Raw genomic sequence first — 17,194 nt, 5'->3', positions numbered from 1 at the left:
GCCCGAGTCCAACTAGGTTCACCACCTCCTACTTAGGTGATTAGAGTAAGGTCATTTTACCTTTTTGAGTCTGATTGTTGTGCCACAGTTCTTTTATTATCCTGATTCAGTTTCCCTAATTATCCTGACTCAGTTTCCCTAAATTGTCCTGCTTTGATTTCCCTGAATTGTTCTGCCTCAGTTCCTAATTGTTCTGGTCAATCCTGTAATACCATTCCTCCTTCCTAATCATCAGAATGTTTGATAAGGATAAAAGACCTTCTATCTTAGACATCATGACCCCAGCCCTTCCATACATATCAGACTGCCTCTCCCAATCCCAGAATATCCAGTGCCTCCCCCCACCCAGTCAGAGTCCAGTTCCAGCTCTCAACACCCTGACTCCACCCCTGCCTCTGAGTCACATATATTTGTCATTGAGATGGGCTGCTGGATTCTAGGAGACGATAGTCTCATTCAGTCCTGAGACCAACCATAGATCCAATGGGTCCCAGTAAATCTCTCCCTTTCAAATAAAATATAAATACTCTCTAATCTCTAGCTTGCCTCACTTTCTCCAGCATTATATATTTCCCATCTGTTAGACATTTAGACTATAATCTTGTCAGATTTTTGCCAGCTTTAATGATATCATAGTCAAAGAATGGGAATTCTGAGCAGTGGATTTTTTTTAATTTTAATTTTATTTTATTTAATAATAACTTTATATTGACAAAATCCATGCCAGGGTAATTTTTTACAACATTATCCCTTGCACTCGCTTATGTTTCGATTTTTCCCCTCCCTCCCTCACCCCCTCCCCAAGATGGCAAGCAGTCCTATATATGTTAGATATGTTAGCAGTGGATTTTTAAAGTAAAAGTTTCATGTTTTGCTTGACCTGATATGACAGAATAAAGGTGAATTTAAGTTTTATATAATAAAGAAATTCCTAAAAATGAGGATCAAATAATAGAGGAATGGGCTGCTTTGAGAGGTGGTGGGTTCCTTCTCCCTGAAAGGTCTTCAAAGGCAAGACAATCACTTTTCAGGTATGTTGTGAACAGGATTCTTGTACATATTGAATTGGGTAATCCCAAAGGTTATTTCTACCTTTGAGGTTCTGTATCTCTGCTCTCAATAAACCATGGACAGTTGATACAAAGGGGAATAAAGAAAGGATGGCATGGATAAGGGATGGACAAAGAATTAAAAGAGCAGGTGTTGAATTCATTGAGGACGAAATGGGCAAAATCAAGGAAAAGATGGATAAATGTCCTTAAGATTGGGAAAGAAGGAAGTATAATCAGATGTTATGAATTTCAGAGAAGGTGGAAATGTTAAGCAATGGTAGCAGAACCAGAGGAAGTAGGAAAAACTAAGGAGTATGTTGAATTCTCCCCCTGACTCTTTTGGGATAGAGAAAAGGAGGAGGCCAGTTCTAGAAGGGGTAGTAAAAGTTATCTTTGTTATCCTCTGGGGAAAGTTTAGTTTCATTAAGGGCTAGGAACCTATGGAAGGAAAATAAGAAGATGAACAGGTATTGTCAACAACGAAGTTTGTATGGAAGGGGGTGAGGGGATTCAAAAGGCAGAATAGATTGGTTAAAGAAGACTGGGAAATGGAAGGCATTAACATAGATCATGGGTCAGCAAACTACAACGCATGGAAAAATAAAAGTTGTATTTAAAAATCCTTAACTCATTGAAAGACAAAGTTTGCTTACTCAGAATCTTATCTATAAAGCTTCCCCTTCCCATTCTGGACCTAATTCAGTATCTTTGTTATGAAGAAGACAATTTTTATACATAGAAGATCAGCCTCAGATCATTCATAGTACCATCTAGAATCAGTCCTTCAAATACAGTATTTAGAATGTACTTAGAAAGCTCCATTTTATACTTAATCAGTTCCCTTTCACTTTCCAGAATATATTTATTCTCCAGTATTCATTCATTCAAAGGCATTTAAGTGGTTTTGAAGAAGATGAGGGAGAAGGGTGCAGGAGTACTTAGAGGGGGAAAGACTGGAATAAAAACTGCACTGTCCCAGCCTCCAGGATATTTACATTCTATTGTTCTGGATTAAGCCCCATCTCCAGTACAAAGAAGCAATTAGCACCAAGTTGTTAAAAGAATTTCATCTGGAATTAATAGGACAAGTGAGATAAACTAGACATTCAACATTTGGCCACCTATGGCTTTCTGCTCTATTTTCTGGTCACATCTGTTAAATCAACTTACTGAATTCAACTCTAAAGCTTAACTGATGACATTAATAATAGATACTAATTATGCATCCATGCTCCAAGAGAATCTTGTGATAAGGGACCTTCAAGATCATTTTTAAAATTTCATTTTAGAAATTTGAAAGCTGAGGCTCCAAGATAGGAAATGACTTGTAAAAGGTTAAGAAAGTAGTAAATAGCAGAGGCAGTCTGAACCTATTTTCTCTGACTCTAAAACTATTACTCCTTCGGTATCCCATGTGGCTTCCTCAGTTATTCCTGCTTTTCTTCCACATACCTAGAAAATATTAATTCATTAAGGATGTCACCTTCTTTCAAAATGCCTGTACTTACATAAGAGGGTAAGAAGTACATATACAGATTAATGTGAATCCTGAAACCCGCTTATTCCCTCCCCTAGTCAGGAAATGATAAAATATTCATCCTGGGATGGTTTTATCATCACAGTTAAGGAAACCTATCTTAATTTGCATTTTTAAGACATTTTTCAGATACTTAAGCTGGGAACTTTCCAAACTGTTTTGTTAAACCTAGATGGGAATCAAATCTTCCCAGAATATCTTTAAGACAGTCTCAACATCTCAATATACATCTGGTTCCCACCTTTATTTCCCTTCCTCCAAAGAGAAACCCTCAAGGTTATATTTCCTCTATAAAAAGATGTACTTTTGATGATTTTTGCTGAATTCTTTCCAAAACTAAGCCTAATAAAATACTCTTTACCTCATAGCATCTTTCCTCTACTGGTTCCTTTCTCCTGTTTAATGGTGAGTTCCATCAGGCAACTCACCTTTCCCCCTATTAATTCACATAATAAACAGGATAATTTTGTAATCTGTGATGGATGTCTTGTCATGGTAGTTCTGTTACAAATTGAATCTCTACTATATTTTCAATTTTTTGCTCTCTTAAAACTATTTCTATATACCAAGCTTGATGCCTATTCTACCTCATCCCTCTTCTGGAATCATCATTCTGAATTGTGGCCATAATGTGACAGTATGCACTTTTAGGAAATTGGGCAAAGGCTACAGTAAACCCAGGGCATACCCAGGAAGTTGTTTCTTAATATATTCCAGATATCTGCCCATTTTCTTGGGATTTGTGCCTCTCTCTCTTTCTCTCCTAAAAATCTGAAACAAGTACAGCAAAGAAGGTAAATGGAACCTTTCCATCAAACAGACAGCACAGCGCTGACAAATGGCTATGAAGTACAAGTCAGATGAGCCATCTGCGGTGCTTTATTGCTTTCAGAATTCTGAATCACCTGGGAAATTTCATTCACAGAAAAAAAGCATTCTTCTGAGAATGAAAAATTTGAATATATTCAACACACAAAAAGCGAAGTTGGATTAGGGGCCATGCAGCCATGAGCAAAGTTCAACTTAAGACAGAAATTTTCAATGATTGACAATGAGGGATACAGCAAAGCATCCAAGAGGAATGAAGTCATCATGCATTCATATCATAGAATGGAAGTTATTGTAGAGACTACAAGCTGAACAATACTTACAGGATTACAAGGTTACCTCACTTTTTAAAATTTCCAAGCAGCTAACAATTAAGAAAACAAGAGACATACATTTGAATGACAAGTTTACCACTAATACAAATAATGCCACAAACATTTTTTTAAAAAATCATCATGAAGCAGACAATACATACATTTTCCCTCCCCAGTTTTTTCCCCAAGAATAACTCACAAATAAGAGCTATTTCTGACTTAACTGTAATAACAAAATGACAACAGACAATGCTATCTTTCAAAATAAGCAGTAGAGGGGAAAAAGACAAAAATCAAAAACGCTGTACATCATGTTATTGTCAATCACTTCAACTGTGTAAGTATAATGTATCTCAGCACACTCCTACTCCCTCAGGACATCAATCAACTGCTTATAAGGGAAGGTGCTCATTTTCACAAAACAACACAGAATCCAACAATAGCAGAATTTGATTAGATGGTATAGAGCTAGCAGAGTGAGCCACAAAAGCAGACAGGCTACACACACATTCCAAAGCAACCACTCTCGTGTCCCAGAAAGGTTCAGGGAAGAAAGCAAGAAAGCCAAAGCAGCGACCACTATGACGCAAAGAGAGCCAGAATACTCATTGTGGCTTGGCTGCTCTATCTCAACCACTGGGGTCAAGAACTCAAAGGCTTCTTTCTAGACTACCAAGCTGTTATCATACAGACTTGTAGACAGATGTTCAGCACATTTTCTCTTTCATTTATTATGCATGTGCATGAATGGATGCACCCAAGGTTCATTTTTTTAAAAAACCAAAACATTCAATGTTTTAACAGGTAGGAGGAAAAACATAGGAGGGAAAATATAAAAAAAGGACAGGATGTGAAAGCAAAAATCCTTTAGAGTCTGGGATCCTCTCCAACAACCAGAAATGGAAGTTTCCCTAGTATATAACCCTAGAACATAGGGTTATAATCAAAACTTTTTCAAAGATATTTAATGAAAACAATATAAAACAATAAGGACAAAAATAAGAAAAATTCCAGAGTTGTATACCTACATTCATAAGGTAAAGAAGAACGAGTTTAAATAGATTAAATTATTGATTTTTTTAATGGTATCTGATTTTTCATATTCCCTTTGGAGATTTTCTTGGCAAAGATAATGGAGTGATTTTCAATTAGCTTCTCCAGCTCATTTACAATTTGAAGAAAATGAGATTAAGTGATTTGTCCAAGACCACTCATCTGTATCTGTATCTGAAGCCATATTTGAATTCAGGTTTTTCTGATTCCAGGGCCAGAGCCCTATCCACTGAGCCATCTAGTTCATGGATTAAATTGCCAAGGCTAATATTCATTAGCTAACTTTCACAGCATCATAGATTTAAAGAGACACTAAAAGACATCCAATATGACCTCTTCATTTTATAGATTTGGAACCTGAGGCCCAGAGAAGTTATTTATATAATTTGTCCAAAATCACACAGTCTTTTAAATTTACAAGATTATTGATACTGCTTAAATTCCTAAAAGGCAACAAAAGTCAAAGGCATTCTCTTAAGGTAAAAATGGGAGTAAAAAAGATAAGACATTGAGGGTTATATGAGGAGAAAAAAAAATCTTAGTCTAGAATTTGTTCTCATGAAGTTAGATGAATCTAAGAAAAAAATTAATGGAGATTATTATGTTGTATTAATTATATGAATAATTACTCATGTAGATTTCACAATTAACCAAAAAACACTACTTAAGTCTACTAAAGAGGTTTCCAATGCTATGTATTTATCCTAACTTAGAACTGAAGAGAGGCTTTTTTTGTTGGCTAACATTCTTCAGTCTTCTGGGATCATCATTCTGATTGGTGGCCATAGTTTGATAATATTGTGGCACTTTTAGGAAATTGGGCAAAGCCAACAGTAAACCCAAGGCATACCCAGGAAGCTATTTCTGAATATATTCCAGATATCTGCCCATTTTCTTGAGATTTGTGCCTCTCTTTCCTAAAATTTAAGCACAAACAAAATTCAGGTTAACTATCACTCAAGAGAGACAAATCTGGTATGATATGAGGAAAAGACTTGTTAAGATTTTCACCTATGCAAAAGTAGAATTGGCTTCTTAGAAAGGTAGAGAGCTCCTCAAGTAACATAAAGAAAATGAAAACTGGATGACAATTTGGAAAAGGTATTGCAAAGGGGATTCCTATTCAAGTAGATTAGACCACACAGGTTTGCTGGATCTTTCTTACTTCTGAGTGTTTATGATTTTTATAAAGACTTTAATTAGCTGGATTCTGTCTGGTTAACTTAACCTTTCTTTGTAATTTAGGCTTAAATCTTCATTCTAGGAAACAGCCTTAAACTTAAATGTGAATCACATTATTGTCTATTTGCAAATTATGAATGCAATCCATTTATAAAAGCACTCTTACCCTGCTAAGATAAAATAAGAAACCTTTAAAAACTGAAAAAGTCACTGAAAATCCCCAGCATGAGCTCAGCTGGAGTTCTGGATCCTGGAAGGTGGCCTATGGCACAGGAGATGAATGAGTTGGAATGAACTGAGGTGAGAGGAAGGAGAAAAAAGAAGGGAAAAGGGAGGCTATGTAATTTTGAGCCACCTGAGCTTCATCAAAAGTTAGGAATTATGAAAGCAAGCATTTAACTTGAACTGTTTACTGAGAATACATAGTTCTTGAAGACAGTCCTGGATCAATTTGCAAAAAAGTCAAAGTCTAAATATCTTAGTTGAGAGGAAGATAGAAGCAATATTGAAAATAAAAGAAAACTGAGATCTAAATACCAAAAATTCTATAGAAAGAAAGTATCTTAAAGCTAGAGGAATAAATAATAGACAAGGCATAGGACAGGCAATTAGGGTCCATTTGCTTCTCATTAGCAGTCCATGATGAAGTAAAAAGTTTGATGATATGAGTTAAAATTAGCTTTAGAAAGTACTTAACTCTAGAAATCACCACTTCCATATTGCTATTGTGTTGAAATATGTCTTCATGACTTCATTTATGGTTTTATTGGCAAAGATAATGGAATAGTGTGCTGTTTCCTTTTTCAGCTCATTTTATAGCTAAGGAAACTGAGGCAACTAGGGTTAAGGGTCACACAGTAAGTGCCTGAGACCAGATTTAAATTCAGGCCTTCCAGACTCAATTCAGGCCTATCATGCTATCTACTATACCACCCTAGTTATCCTTTAGCTCCATATTACTTTCCTCTAAATACAAGCTCTCTAGAGATCAGGGGTCCTCAAACTTTTTAAATAGGGGGCCAGTTCACTATCCCTCAGACTGTTGGAGGACTGGACTATAGTAAAAACAAAAACTTTGTTTTGTGGGCCTTAAATAAAGAAACTTCACAGCCCTAGGTGAGGGGAATAATTGTCCTCAACTGCCACATCTGGCCCGCGGGCAGTAGTTTGAGGACCCTTGCTCTAGATTTTTAAATCCACCAAACCTACTTAATCTACCCTATTGTCACTGGGATCTTCAAATACTCAAATCCTTCCCACATCAGTTCTCTCTAGCTGCTCTAGGATTCTTCCCCAACCTAAGCTTCAGAACTAGCAACTTATATGTTCATATTACTAGCATCTTAGACTTCCTGGACCTTTCATCAAGACTGTGGTACAATGTATTGGTCAACCTGCCAAAGGGGGAAGGGACAGGGGGAAGGCGGGGAAAAATTGGAACAAAAGGTTTGGCAATTGTCAATACTGTAAAATTACCCATGTATATAGCTTGTAAATAAAAAGCTATAATTAAAAAAATAAAAAAGACTGTGGTACAATTCTGCTTTATCAATTCTTACTTCTGGAAGAAATATGAACAATAATTAAAAATTATTGTTAGTAGTGTGTCATTAGCCCCTTGCTTTTCTCCTTTATGCTTACTCTCTTGAGGAGTTATTTCTTCTCTTATCTTTCATAATCCTCTCTTTAGGCAGTGTTTTCAAATATCCTCACTTCTCACTTGGACTTGGATCATTTTTTAAAATTGTCTATAGGAAAAATTAACTTGGATATTTTACCACCATGCCAGACTCAACAGGTAAAAATTCTGTCTTCCATCTTCCTTCCCAACCTGGATCTTTTACCTATTTCTGTCAATGATACAGTGTTCTTTGTCCCCCAAAATTGAAACTCTAGTCATTTCTAAGTCCTCTTCTTTCACCTCCTATAAATCCTACTAATTTTTCCTTTTTCTTTCTAAAAACTCCTTCTTTCTTGATATTTTGCTTAATCAACCAACCACTCTTCCAACAACTATTATTAAGCATCCAGTATGTGCCAAGAACTGTGCTATGTTTGTGAACATAAAAAAGACAAAAATAAATTGTTTAAACCCCCCCCCAGAAGCTTAAATCCAAAATTTCATCATTTTAAGTCTAAATGGCATCCTAACTTCAATCCCTCTTCAATTACATCCACTCTTGCACACAGATACCAGATTATTAACAATTATTTCATCAGTTATTCTTGTGTCTATAGAAACCTAGAATACTTCCATAACCTCAATCAATAATGTTCATATTTCTAAACTCTATATCCATAGTCTTCCAGTAGCTGGACTCAATACTTATCCATATTCATTACCCAATTTCTTTGCACATAAATTTTTCTGTTAGTATTAAAAGGATCACTGGCTCTCATTTATTGATTAAAATCCACAATCTTAAAAAAATCACATATGTCAAAACACTAATCAACTTTCACTTCCTTTTTTAAAAGTATCAACACCTCTGTAGACATACAAAAGTATACATACCTCTTTTGGTAAGGACACTAATTTGTTTCTGTCTGCATTCAAGTTGCTCAACTTCTTTAGTTTTCCAATGCTTTTGGGCAATGTCTGTTTTAATAAGAACAATTTATTATTATTTTTAAAAAGTCTTTATTTACTATCCATACAAAGGGAATGTTTAAAAATTAACAAAAATTAATTTTCAAAAGAAAACAAGTTATTTTCTAACTGAAGGCCTTACTGTACATGTTATTGTTGTGATCACTAACATATTACATGCTGTTATACTATTATTATGCTAGCTTTTACATTACATGAACCTTTACATGAGGCATAAATTTAAGCTAAGCTTTGAAATTAGGATGTGACTGATCTAAGTAAAATTACTATCTTTGGCAACAGGAAATAATAATAATAATAATAATAATAATCCTTTATATGGTCTAACTTTAAGATTTACAAGGCACTTTACAAATAGTATTATATTATCCTCATAACATTCCTGGAAAATAGAGATTTATATAGTGCTTACTCTGTAATTCACTTATATGTGCCAGGCACTATGCTAAGTACTTTACAATTATTATCTTATTTGATCTTTACAACAATCCTGGAAAGTAGTGCTATTATTATCCCCATTTTACAGATGAAGAAACTGAAGCAAAAAGATTAAATGACTTTCCAGGGTTACGTAACTAGTAAGTATCTGGAGCTGTCTTTGAATTCCAATCTGTTTAAATCCAGGCCCACATTCTATCTGCTGTGCCACTTGTCTGACAGGAAAACATCAAATGGAAAAAAGAAAACAACAACAACACAATGTTACTAATCTCCAAGAGGTAATAAATCCATACCTTTCTGGGACTAGAATCAAACATTTTGAGTGGGGAAGAGACATAGAGGTCACTGACCCCAGCCTCCAAAGCCCAGATTTGTCTAAGTAGTTAGAATCTGAAATCAGGTCCTTTGGCTCTAAACCTTGTTTTTTTTTTTTTTTTTTTTTTTTTCCCACCATGTTATGCTGCATGTTTTCCTGAGTGTGCTGAGTGTCAGAAGGATAGAAAGTACTGTGGAAGGCAAGCAGAATTGGGTAAGGAAGGTCACGAAGGTCACAGGAAGAGAGCAATGTATAAAAAAGAAGAAAATGTAACAGGTAAGAAAAAATACATAGAATGATGCTGAATTGATTGTATTCAGAAAGTCTGAATTTTTTATTATAATCCAAGCCCTGCCTAGTCTTAAAAGAGAATTTTTTCATCTAAAATTGTAAATAACTAGCAAAGAAGTTGGTAAAAAATATGACAGAGAGCCACAATCTAAGCTATGCTTTGAAATGCTACCAATTGACTCCAACTCCCCCAACCCTGCCTGTTTCAGTTGTTCACCCCTAAATTTGCTACTCTTTATTGAAGTATAACCTACAGCTTTCCTTATAATAGAACCATTATGAAATCACAGAATCAGAGCTGAGGGCTCCAAAGTCATCTAGTCAATTCTTTTGTTTTGCAGTAATTAGGCTCAGTATAACTGTTCATATGGCCTATTTGTGCTTGACCTGTGGTAGAGCCTTGAGTTCATATTGGTCTGATCAGCCATAGTTCAAAATACAGTGCAGTAGCATGACAGCATCATTTTGATCCTTCTTGAGAACAAAGGACAACAATCAATCAATCAATTAGGCCCAGAGTGCTGAACTGGCTTGTCCAAATTCATATAGATAGTAGTGAAATCAATTTGAAGCAAGTTTCTCTGACTCTAAAATTAGAGTTTATTTTCTGGTACCACCATTTAATATGGAGGAAAAAGCAAGAAGAGATAGGAAGAACTATGAGAGGAAAAGAAAGAAAAGGAAAGGAGAAAAAAAAAGAGTGAAAGGAATGGAGAGCAGAAAAAAGGGGGAATGGGAGAACTGGAGAATATATGGGAAGGAAGAAGCAACAAAAAAATGAATAATGACCAAAATTAAAACTTTCTTTTAAAAGTAAACAAATCTTCTGATCTGTTTCTCTTTACATCACACTACATTAATTGTGGTTTTATTTCATGCTTTTCCATCTTATCCAGTATTTAGCACAATACTAGAGATCAAAAATATAATTAATGACTGCGTGTTGAATCATTTAATAAAAGGATGAGAAAAAGATTTAAAATTTTAAGATTTAATTTTCCTGAGTGTGTGAATGAACTGGTTCTGAATGTTTAACTAAAAATAACATTAATAAAAATCTGTATCCAAAAATAAATAAATAAATAAAAGTATGCTATAAAATAAAAAAGATTAAAGGAGAAAAAGAAAGAAAATACTGAATAGAAAAGAAGAGAAAAAAAGATGAATAACAACTCATGATCCTTCTAAAGAAATAAAAATAGGATGAAGAGGTTATATTGTTGTTGGAGTATTATTAAAAACTGTTATAGGGTTTCTAGACTATGAAATATATTTAAAGTGTTAGGATAGTTACAGGTACCATTATCTCCCCCAATTCAAGAACTAGAAAAGAAATAGACTGGGAGTGATTGGGAAAGCCAAGGACTCTTGGTGAGAGGGAATGGGGGAGAGAATATAAATCAGCCCTCGAGGAACCTACCTTCTAATGGAGAATATATGCAAAATAGTAAGTATACAAGGTAATCCTAGGAATGACGTATGAGAATAGGAAAAACTCTGTAAGTCAAGAGTGCTGAACTTGGAAAGTTGTGCCATTGTGCTTGATCTTGGACCTCTTATCTAAGAAAGTTCAGTTAACTTCTCTAAGTCTCCTTATCTGTAAAATAAGGAGGTGAACTAGAATACCTCTACATGCACTTTCTTTCTAGATCTGTGATCCTAAGAATTCTGCCAATAAGCTCATTTTGGAAAAGGTTTTTTTTTTTTTTTCTCATTAAGCCTAAGTTTTCTCATCAGTAAAATGGAGGATGACATCTAAGATCCTTCCTACTCTACAAATTTACAATCATCTGGTAATTCTAGCCAAGTGACCAATTTAATGGCCTTTTTTTTAAAGTGAGTATTTATGAAGTGGTATTTAGGAAAATTATTTCAAAATATGGTATTCAAAGGCAAAATCATTACAGTAAAATGTTACTAATATTGACAAGCTGAGAATAATCTAAATTTATAAATAGGTTTTCATTATGTTAATGAAGTAAATTTAATTATTGCTATAAAAAAAGATATTGTTAATTAGAGAATATGTTTTGATTAATAAAGATATTTAAATGAGTATTTCCTAAGTTTTATAAGCAATAAGTACCATTTTGCCGAAAACAATTTTCTGAAAAACATTATTCTCCAAGCAGTTAAAATATTCAGCTTTAAATAAACTAATCTAATGGACAGATCTTTTCTATAGGTTTAGTAAAAAGGTCATTTTAGCCCAGCTAACATAAACAACAATTGCATGGAGTCCATCAAGATTTCACTGGACAGCCAAAGCTGTGGACCTCCTACCCTCCCTACTGTAAGCGGGAAAACAGCTAAATAGCAAGAAACCACTCACCAGAAGTTGATTTTCAGTCAGAACAAGTTCAGTAAGACTTTCGCATTCTCCAATTGCTTCTGTTAGCTGCACGAGTCTATTCTGATCAATCTTTAAGATGGACAGTTTCTTTAACTTTCCTATAAGAATATAATTTTTAAATGAGTGGAAAACATCAGCTGGAACATCATGGAGAGGAGCTATCATACAGTCAAAGTGTCCGAAAAGTCTTAGTATGGTTTCAAGCATTAAAGTTTAAAACTTCACTAAGATTCTTGGAATACATGAAGAGCTGGCCTTGAAGTCAGGGAAGACCAAAGCCCCAGTCTATCCTCTGACAGATACTGGCTAAGAAAGTAAGTTACAGATGACTTGTTATACTGACATTAATGAAGAGAAATTTCATACCAAGAGTTCATCATTGTGTTGCTCTTTGAGCAAACATCACAAGTTTTTTGTCCAAACTGGCATGAAAAAAGCCACATTTTGCTATTAATTTGCTCAGCTTCTCAAAATATAAAACTAAATTTTATTTACCAAATAATTCAATAACAAATTTAAAACTGATTTTTGAACATAAAATTAAAATAGCATAGTAGCTACAAAGCAATTACTCCAAAATGTTGAAATTAGTATGTACTTCTTCCTTTTCTTTCCCTCTTAAAATTCATCACATCTTTTCAGGATGTAACTCAGAGGCTATCTTCTCTAGGATGGCTTCCTTTATTCCTCCAGTTAATAACTGTCTTTTCCTCCTAAAATTATTTTGTGTTACTTTACATTTCCTTAAGAGTATAAACATTATTTTCTCCCCAGAGAAGGTGGAGAATGTTTTGTCTTTATGTCTCTAGTGTCTATCACAATGTCTTCCTTTTTATGTTAAATTGAACTTTGGAAGGAATGAACTATATCTTCCTTATTTTTATCACTATGTTAGACATGAGGGAAAACTAAAAAAATAAAAAGGACACAGTTACACTGAATGAATGAATGACAGGCAGGAAAATTTAATAGAATTTCTATCTTCATGGAAAGCAATAATGCTTTTCAAGCCACATACAAATTATCTTTGGTATTTCTCTTTCCCCCACCCCCACATCCAATGTACAGCATGTCTCAAAAGTCTCAGTGTAGTAAAACTGCAATGTATTGTCTTGTACTGTCAATTCTTGATGATTCTACCTCAACATTTCTTGCTCTAATCCTCTTTTGTCCACTTAGTTGATTGGCTAGCTCCACAAAGGTATTTGGTGATAGAGATAATTTTTTAACTAATCTGTTTTTGATTATTGTAAGGAGGGCACTCTGTAAACCTTAAGACATTCTAAATGTGAGCAGCTCTTAGTGACTGCAACTAAAGTCTAGGAAAAGACAAATGAAGATGCCTTTGTTATTTACTGAGATCAGCCAGTATTAAGGAGCCCTTTCCAAAGCAAAGTCAGAATACAGCCAGGACCTTAAAGATGAGACAATCACTTTGGGAAAAATAACATTAGTCTCATCTTGTGCATTGCTGTCACAGAGAGTGAAGGTAACTGTTTTGTTTTCAAAGAATTCCACTAAATTCTTGTGCAAGCCTGTGCAATCATTAATTTTGTAATGATCTTCCCAAGGATTTACCACACTCCCTGTGTGACAACAGCATAGCGCCATTAACTTTACAATGCACACAGAACTCCTTGCCTAACTTAGAAGTTTTCTATCACTTCAAGATTTTTTTAAAATCTTTTTTTTTTTTTTTTGGAAAGGAGATTTAATTTGAGTAGGGAGAACCCAGATGACTAAATTTTCTTTTAGAAGGGGGGAACCTACAGTATTAAAGAGTTACCTACTATACCAAATGATATGGCATTTCTCCCGTATGTGCCAGAAGTGGGTATCATGAAATCCAAGTCTTCTCCAATCTGAGGCCAGGTCTTATTCACTCATTCACATTCATTATCTGAGGATATTTAATTCTCTATAAATACTACATCATTTATTTTAAAGATTTTTGTTTTCTTTTGACCAACTTTCTAAGGAGTGCCTGTTCCATGTTCACTGTTCTATGCTAGTAACTGAAAATATCACAAATACAAGAAAGTAGGTAGATAGAAATGTTTGTGTAATATTGCAACTGCCACTGGGAAAATTGACTTTTTCGGTATCTGAAAAGTTCTTTCAAGTTTCCTTCTTCTCTTATGAAGTATTTAAATTTGGCTAATAATGATATAATTAAAATGCATGGTTTCTCACTTTTTTAATGTATTTTGTTGACATATACTAGAACCACAGGTGATGAAGTAAAAAGAGCTCTGTCAGAGTTTGACAAACAGATTTCAAATTCTAACTCTGTCCCTGACTATCCACATAACTTTGAGCTAGTCACTTAACCAAGTCTCTCTATGTATACAAGGAAGATGATACTATTTACTTTACCATTTTAGGGGAGAAAAGTAATTTATAGATAATAAAACATAGCAGAAATGTGGTCGATTCCTATTCCTCCTATGTTATCTCATTTTTCTGAACTACCTAAGGATAGACAATGTGAGTTACTGAATGAAATGTTAAGACTTGGAGCTAGAAAGACCTGTGTTTAAGTCTCTCCTTAAGAGCAATTTGAAACTATCAAACTGTATAAACCCTTTGATCCAACAATATCTCTACTGAGTCTGTATCCCAAAAAGATCACAAAAAGGGAAAAGGGCCCACATGTGCAAAAATATTTGTAGCAACTCTTTTTGTGATAGCAAGGAACTGGCAACTGAGTGGCTAACCATCATTGGAGAATGGCTGAATAAGTTATGGTATATGAATGTAATGGGATATTATTGTTCTATAAGAAACGATTCACAGGATGATTTCAGAAAAGCCTAAAGAGACACTGATGCTAAGTGAAGTGAGTAGAACCAAGAGAACATTATATACAGCAACAACAAGATTATGTTATAATCAAATCTGATGGTCTTGGCGCTTTTCAACAATGAGATGATTCAGGCCAATTCCAATAGACTTGTGATGGAGAGAACCATCTGCCTCCAGAGAGAGGACTGTTGGAACTGAGTATGGATCACAACATAGTATTTTCACGTTTTTGTTGTTGTTGTTTGCTTGCTTTTTTTTTCCTTTCTCATTTTTTTTCCTTTTTAATCTGATTTTTTTTGTGCAGCATGATAAATGTAGAAATATATATTTTTTAAAAAAGTCTTTCCTTAGACACTAGGCAAATCTCTCAACCTATCTTAGCTTCAGTTTATTCATCTGTTAAAAAGGGAATGATGATGATGATAATACCCTACTTATCTCAGAGGAATACGGTGAAGATCAAATGAGATACTCTAAATAAAGTTATGATGATAATGATGTTAATGATGAAGTCTATTTATTCATAAAATGGCAGAGTGGATACAGTGCTGGGCTTAGAGTCAGGAAGACTCATCTTCTATGAATTATAAGCCTTTGCAAAAGGTCAAGCAAAAAGAAACTTCTAGGTGTAACAACTAATTCCACTAATACCTCATTCAATCAGTTCTTAATTAACTATTTCAAAAAGTCATTTATAATACTATACTAGAAATACTTAAATTAGCTCCCACAAACATATACATAGTAGGTACTACTGATGTCAATTTGAGTATTTTTATAGTTCCAAATAATTACCAAACCTAGTCAAGTCTGATATTTTGCCTTTCTCAAATTTTTTGCCAACTAAAAATGGAATATAATCAACATTTTTTTTTTTTTTTTTGCTGAGGCAATTGGGGTTAAGTGACTTCACCAGGGTCATACAGCTAGGAAGTATTAAGTGTCTGAGATCAGATTTGAATTCAGGTCCTTCTGACTTCAGGGCTGGTGCTCTATCCACTGTGCCAGCTAGCTGTCCCTATAAGCAGCATTTTTTTTAAATAACTTTTTATTGATAGAACCCATGCCAGGGTAATTTTTTACAGCATTGTCCCTTGCATTCACTTCTGTTCCGATTTTTCCCCTCCCTTCTTCCACCCCCTCCCCCAGATGGCAAGCAATCCTTTACATGTTGAATAGGTTACAGTATATCCTAGATACAATATATGTGTGCAGAACCGAACAGTTTTCTTGTTGCACAGGGAGAATTGAATTCAGAAGGTAGAAATAACCCGGGAAGAAAAACAAAAATGCAAGCAGTTTATATTCATTTCCCAGTGTTCTTTCTTTGGGTGTAGCTGCTTCTGTCCATCCTTGATCAACTGAAACTGAATTAGCTCTCTTTATCGAAGAGATCCACTTCCATCAGAATACATCCTCAAACAGTATCGTTGTTGAGGTATATAATGATCTCCTGGTTCTGCTCATTTCACTTAGCATCAGTTCATGTAAGTCTCTCCAAGCCTCTCTGTATTCATCCTGCTGGTCATTCCTTACAGAACAATAATATTCCATAATATTCATATACCACAATTTATTCAGCCATTCTCCAATTGATGGGCATCCATTCATTTTCCAGCTTCTAGACACTACAAACAGGGCTGCCACAAACATTTTGGCACATACAGGTCCCTTTCCCTTCTTTAGTATCTCTTTGGGGTATAAGCCCAGTAGAAACACTGCTGGATCAAAGGGTATGCATAGTTTGATAACTTTTTGAGCATAGTTCCAAATTGCTCTCCAGAATGGCTGGATGTGTTCACAATTCCACCAACAATGTATCAGTGTTCCTGTTTTCCCACATCCCCTCCAACATTCCACATTATCTTTCCCTATCATTCTAGTCAATCTGACAGGTGTTTAGTGGTATCTTAGAGTTGTCTTAATTTGCATTTCTCTGATATAATCAGCATTTTAAAAATAAATCTATATTTGGTTTTGTTTTCTACAAACTCTATCAAATTCACTATCTATTCTTAGTGCCACCAATCTATTATAGGTCCTTATTACTGATGATTTGGACAACTGTATTTGTCTTAGAGAGGGCATTTAGGTGGTATAGTAGAGAAAGTACTGGGCCTAGAATGAAGAAGTCTCAGACACTTAGCTGTGTGATCCTAGGCAAGTCATTTAACTTTCTTTGCCTTAGTGTTTTCATCTCTAAAATCTAGAAAATGCCAATCCACTCTAGTATCTCTGACAAGAAAACTCTAAATAGAATCATGAAGGGTCTTATACCACTGGGAAAAAAAACAAAAACTCAAAAAAATTAGCCTAAGAGGCTCTCTTACCATTTCTCATCCTTCATATCTTTGTCAGAAAAAAAACTTTCTCATGCATAAATCTCATTATCTACTCAAGAACCTTCAGTG

The 17,194-nt window shown here is 34.8% G+C and overlaps 1 protein-coding gene across 1 annotated transcript in view; it reads right to left on the bottom strand.

Moving 5' to 3' along the window:
• The window catches only part of LRRC1 (leucine rich repeat containing 1), a 166,060-nt gene that overhangs the window by 27,954 nt on the left and 120,912 nt on the right, over positions 1–17,194 (bottom strand). The window contains exons 9-10 of the mRNA XM_051997167.1: positions 11,958–12,076; positions 8,482–8,565 (exon numbers count right to left, since the gene is read on the bottom strand). Of these exons, the coding sequence (XP_051853127.1) occupies positions 8,482–8,565; positions 11,958–12,076 (203 nt within the window). The remainder of the gene's footprint in view (positions 1–8,481; positions 8,566–11,957; positions 12,077–17,194) is intronic.

The sequence above is a fragment of the Antechinus flavipes genome, chromosome 4, assembly GCF_016432865.1.
Source record: "Antechinus flavipes isolate AdamAnt ecotype Samford, QLD, Australia chromosome 4, AdamAnt_v2, whole genome shotgun sequence".
Lineage (NCBI taxonomy): Eukaryota > Metazoa > Chordata > Mammalia > Dasyuromorphia > Dasyuridae > Antechinus > Antechinus flavipes.
This window is presented reverse-complemented; position numbering and strand designations above follow the sequence as displayed.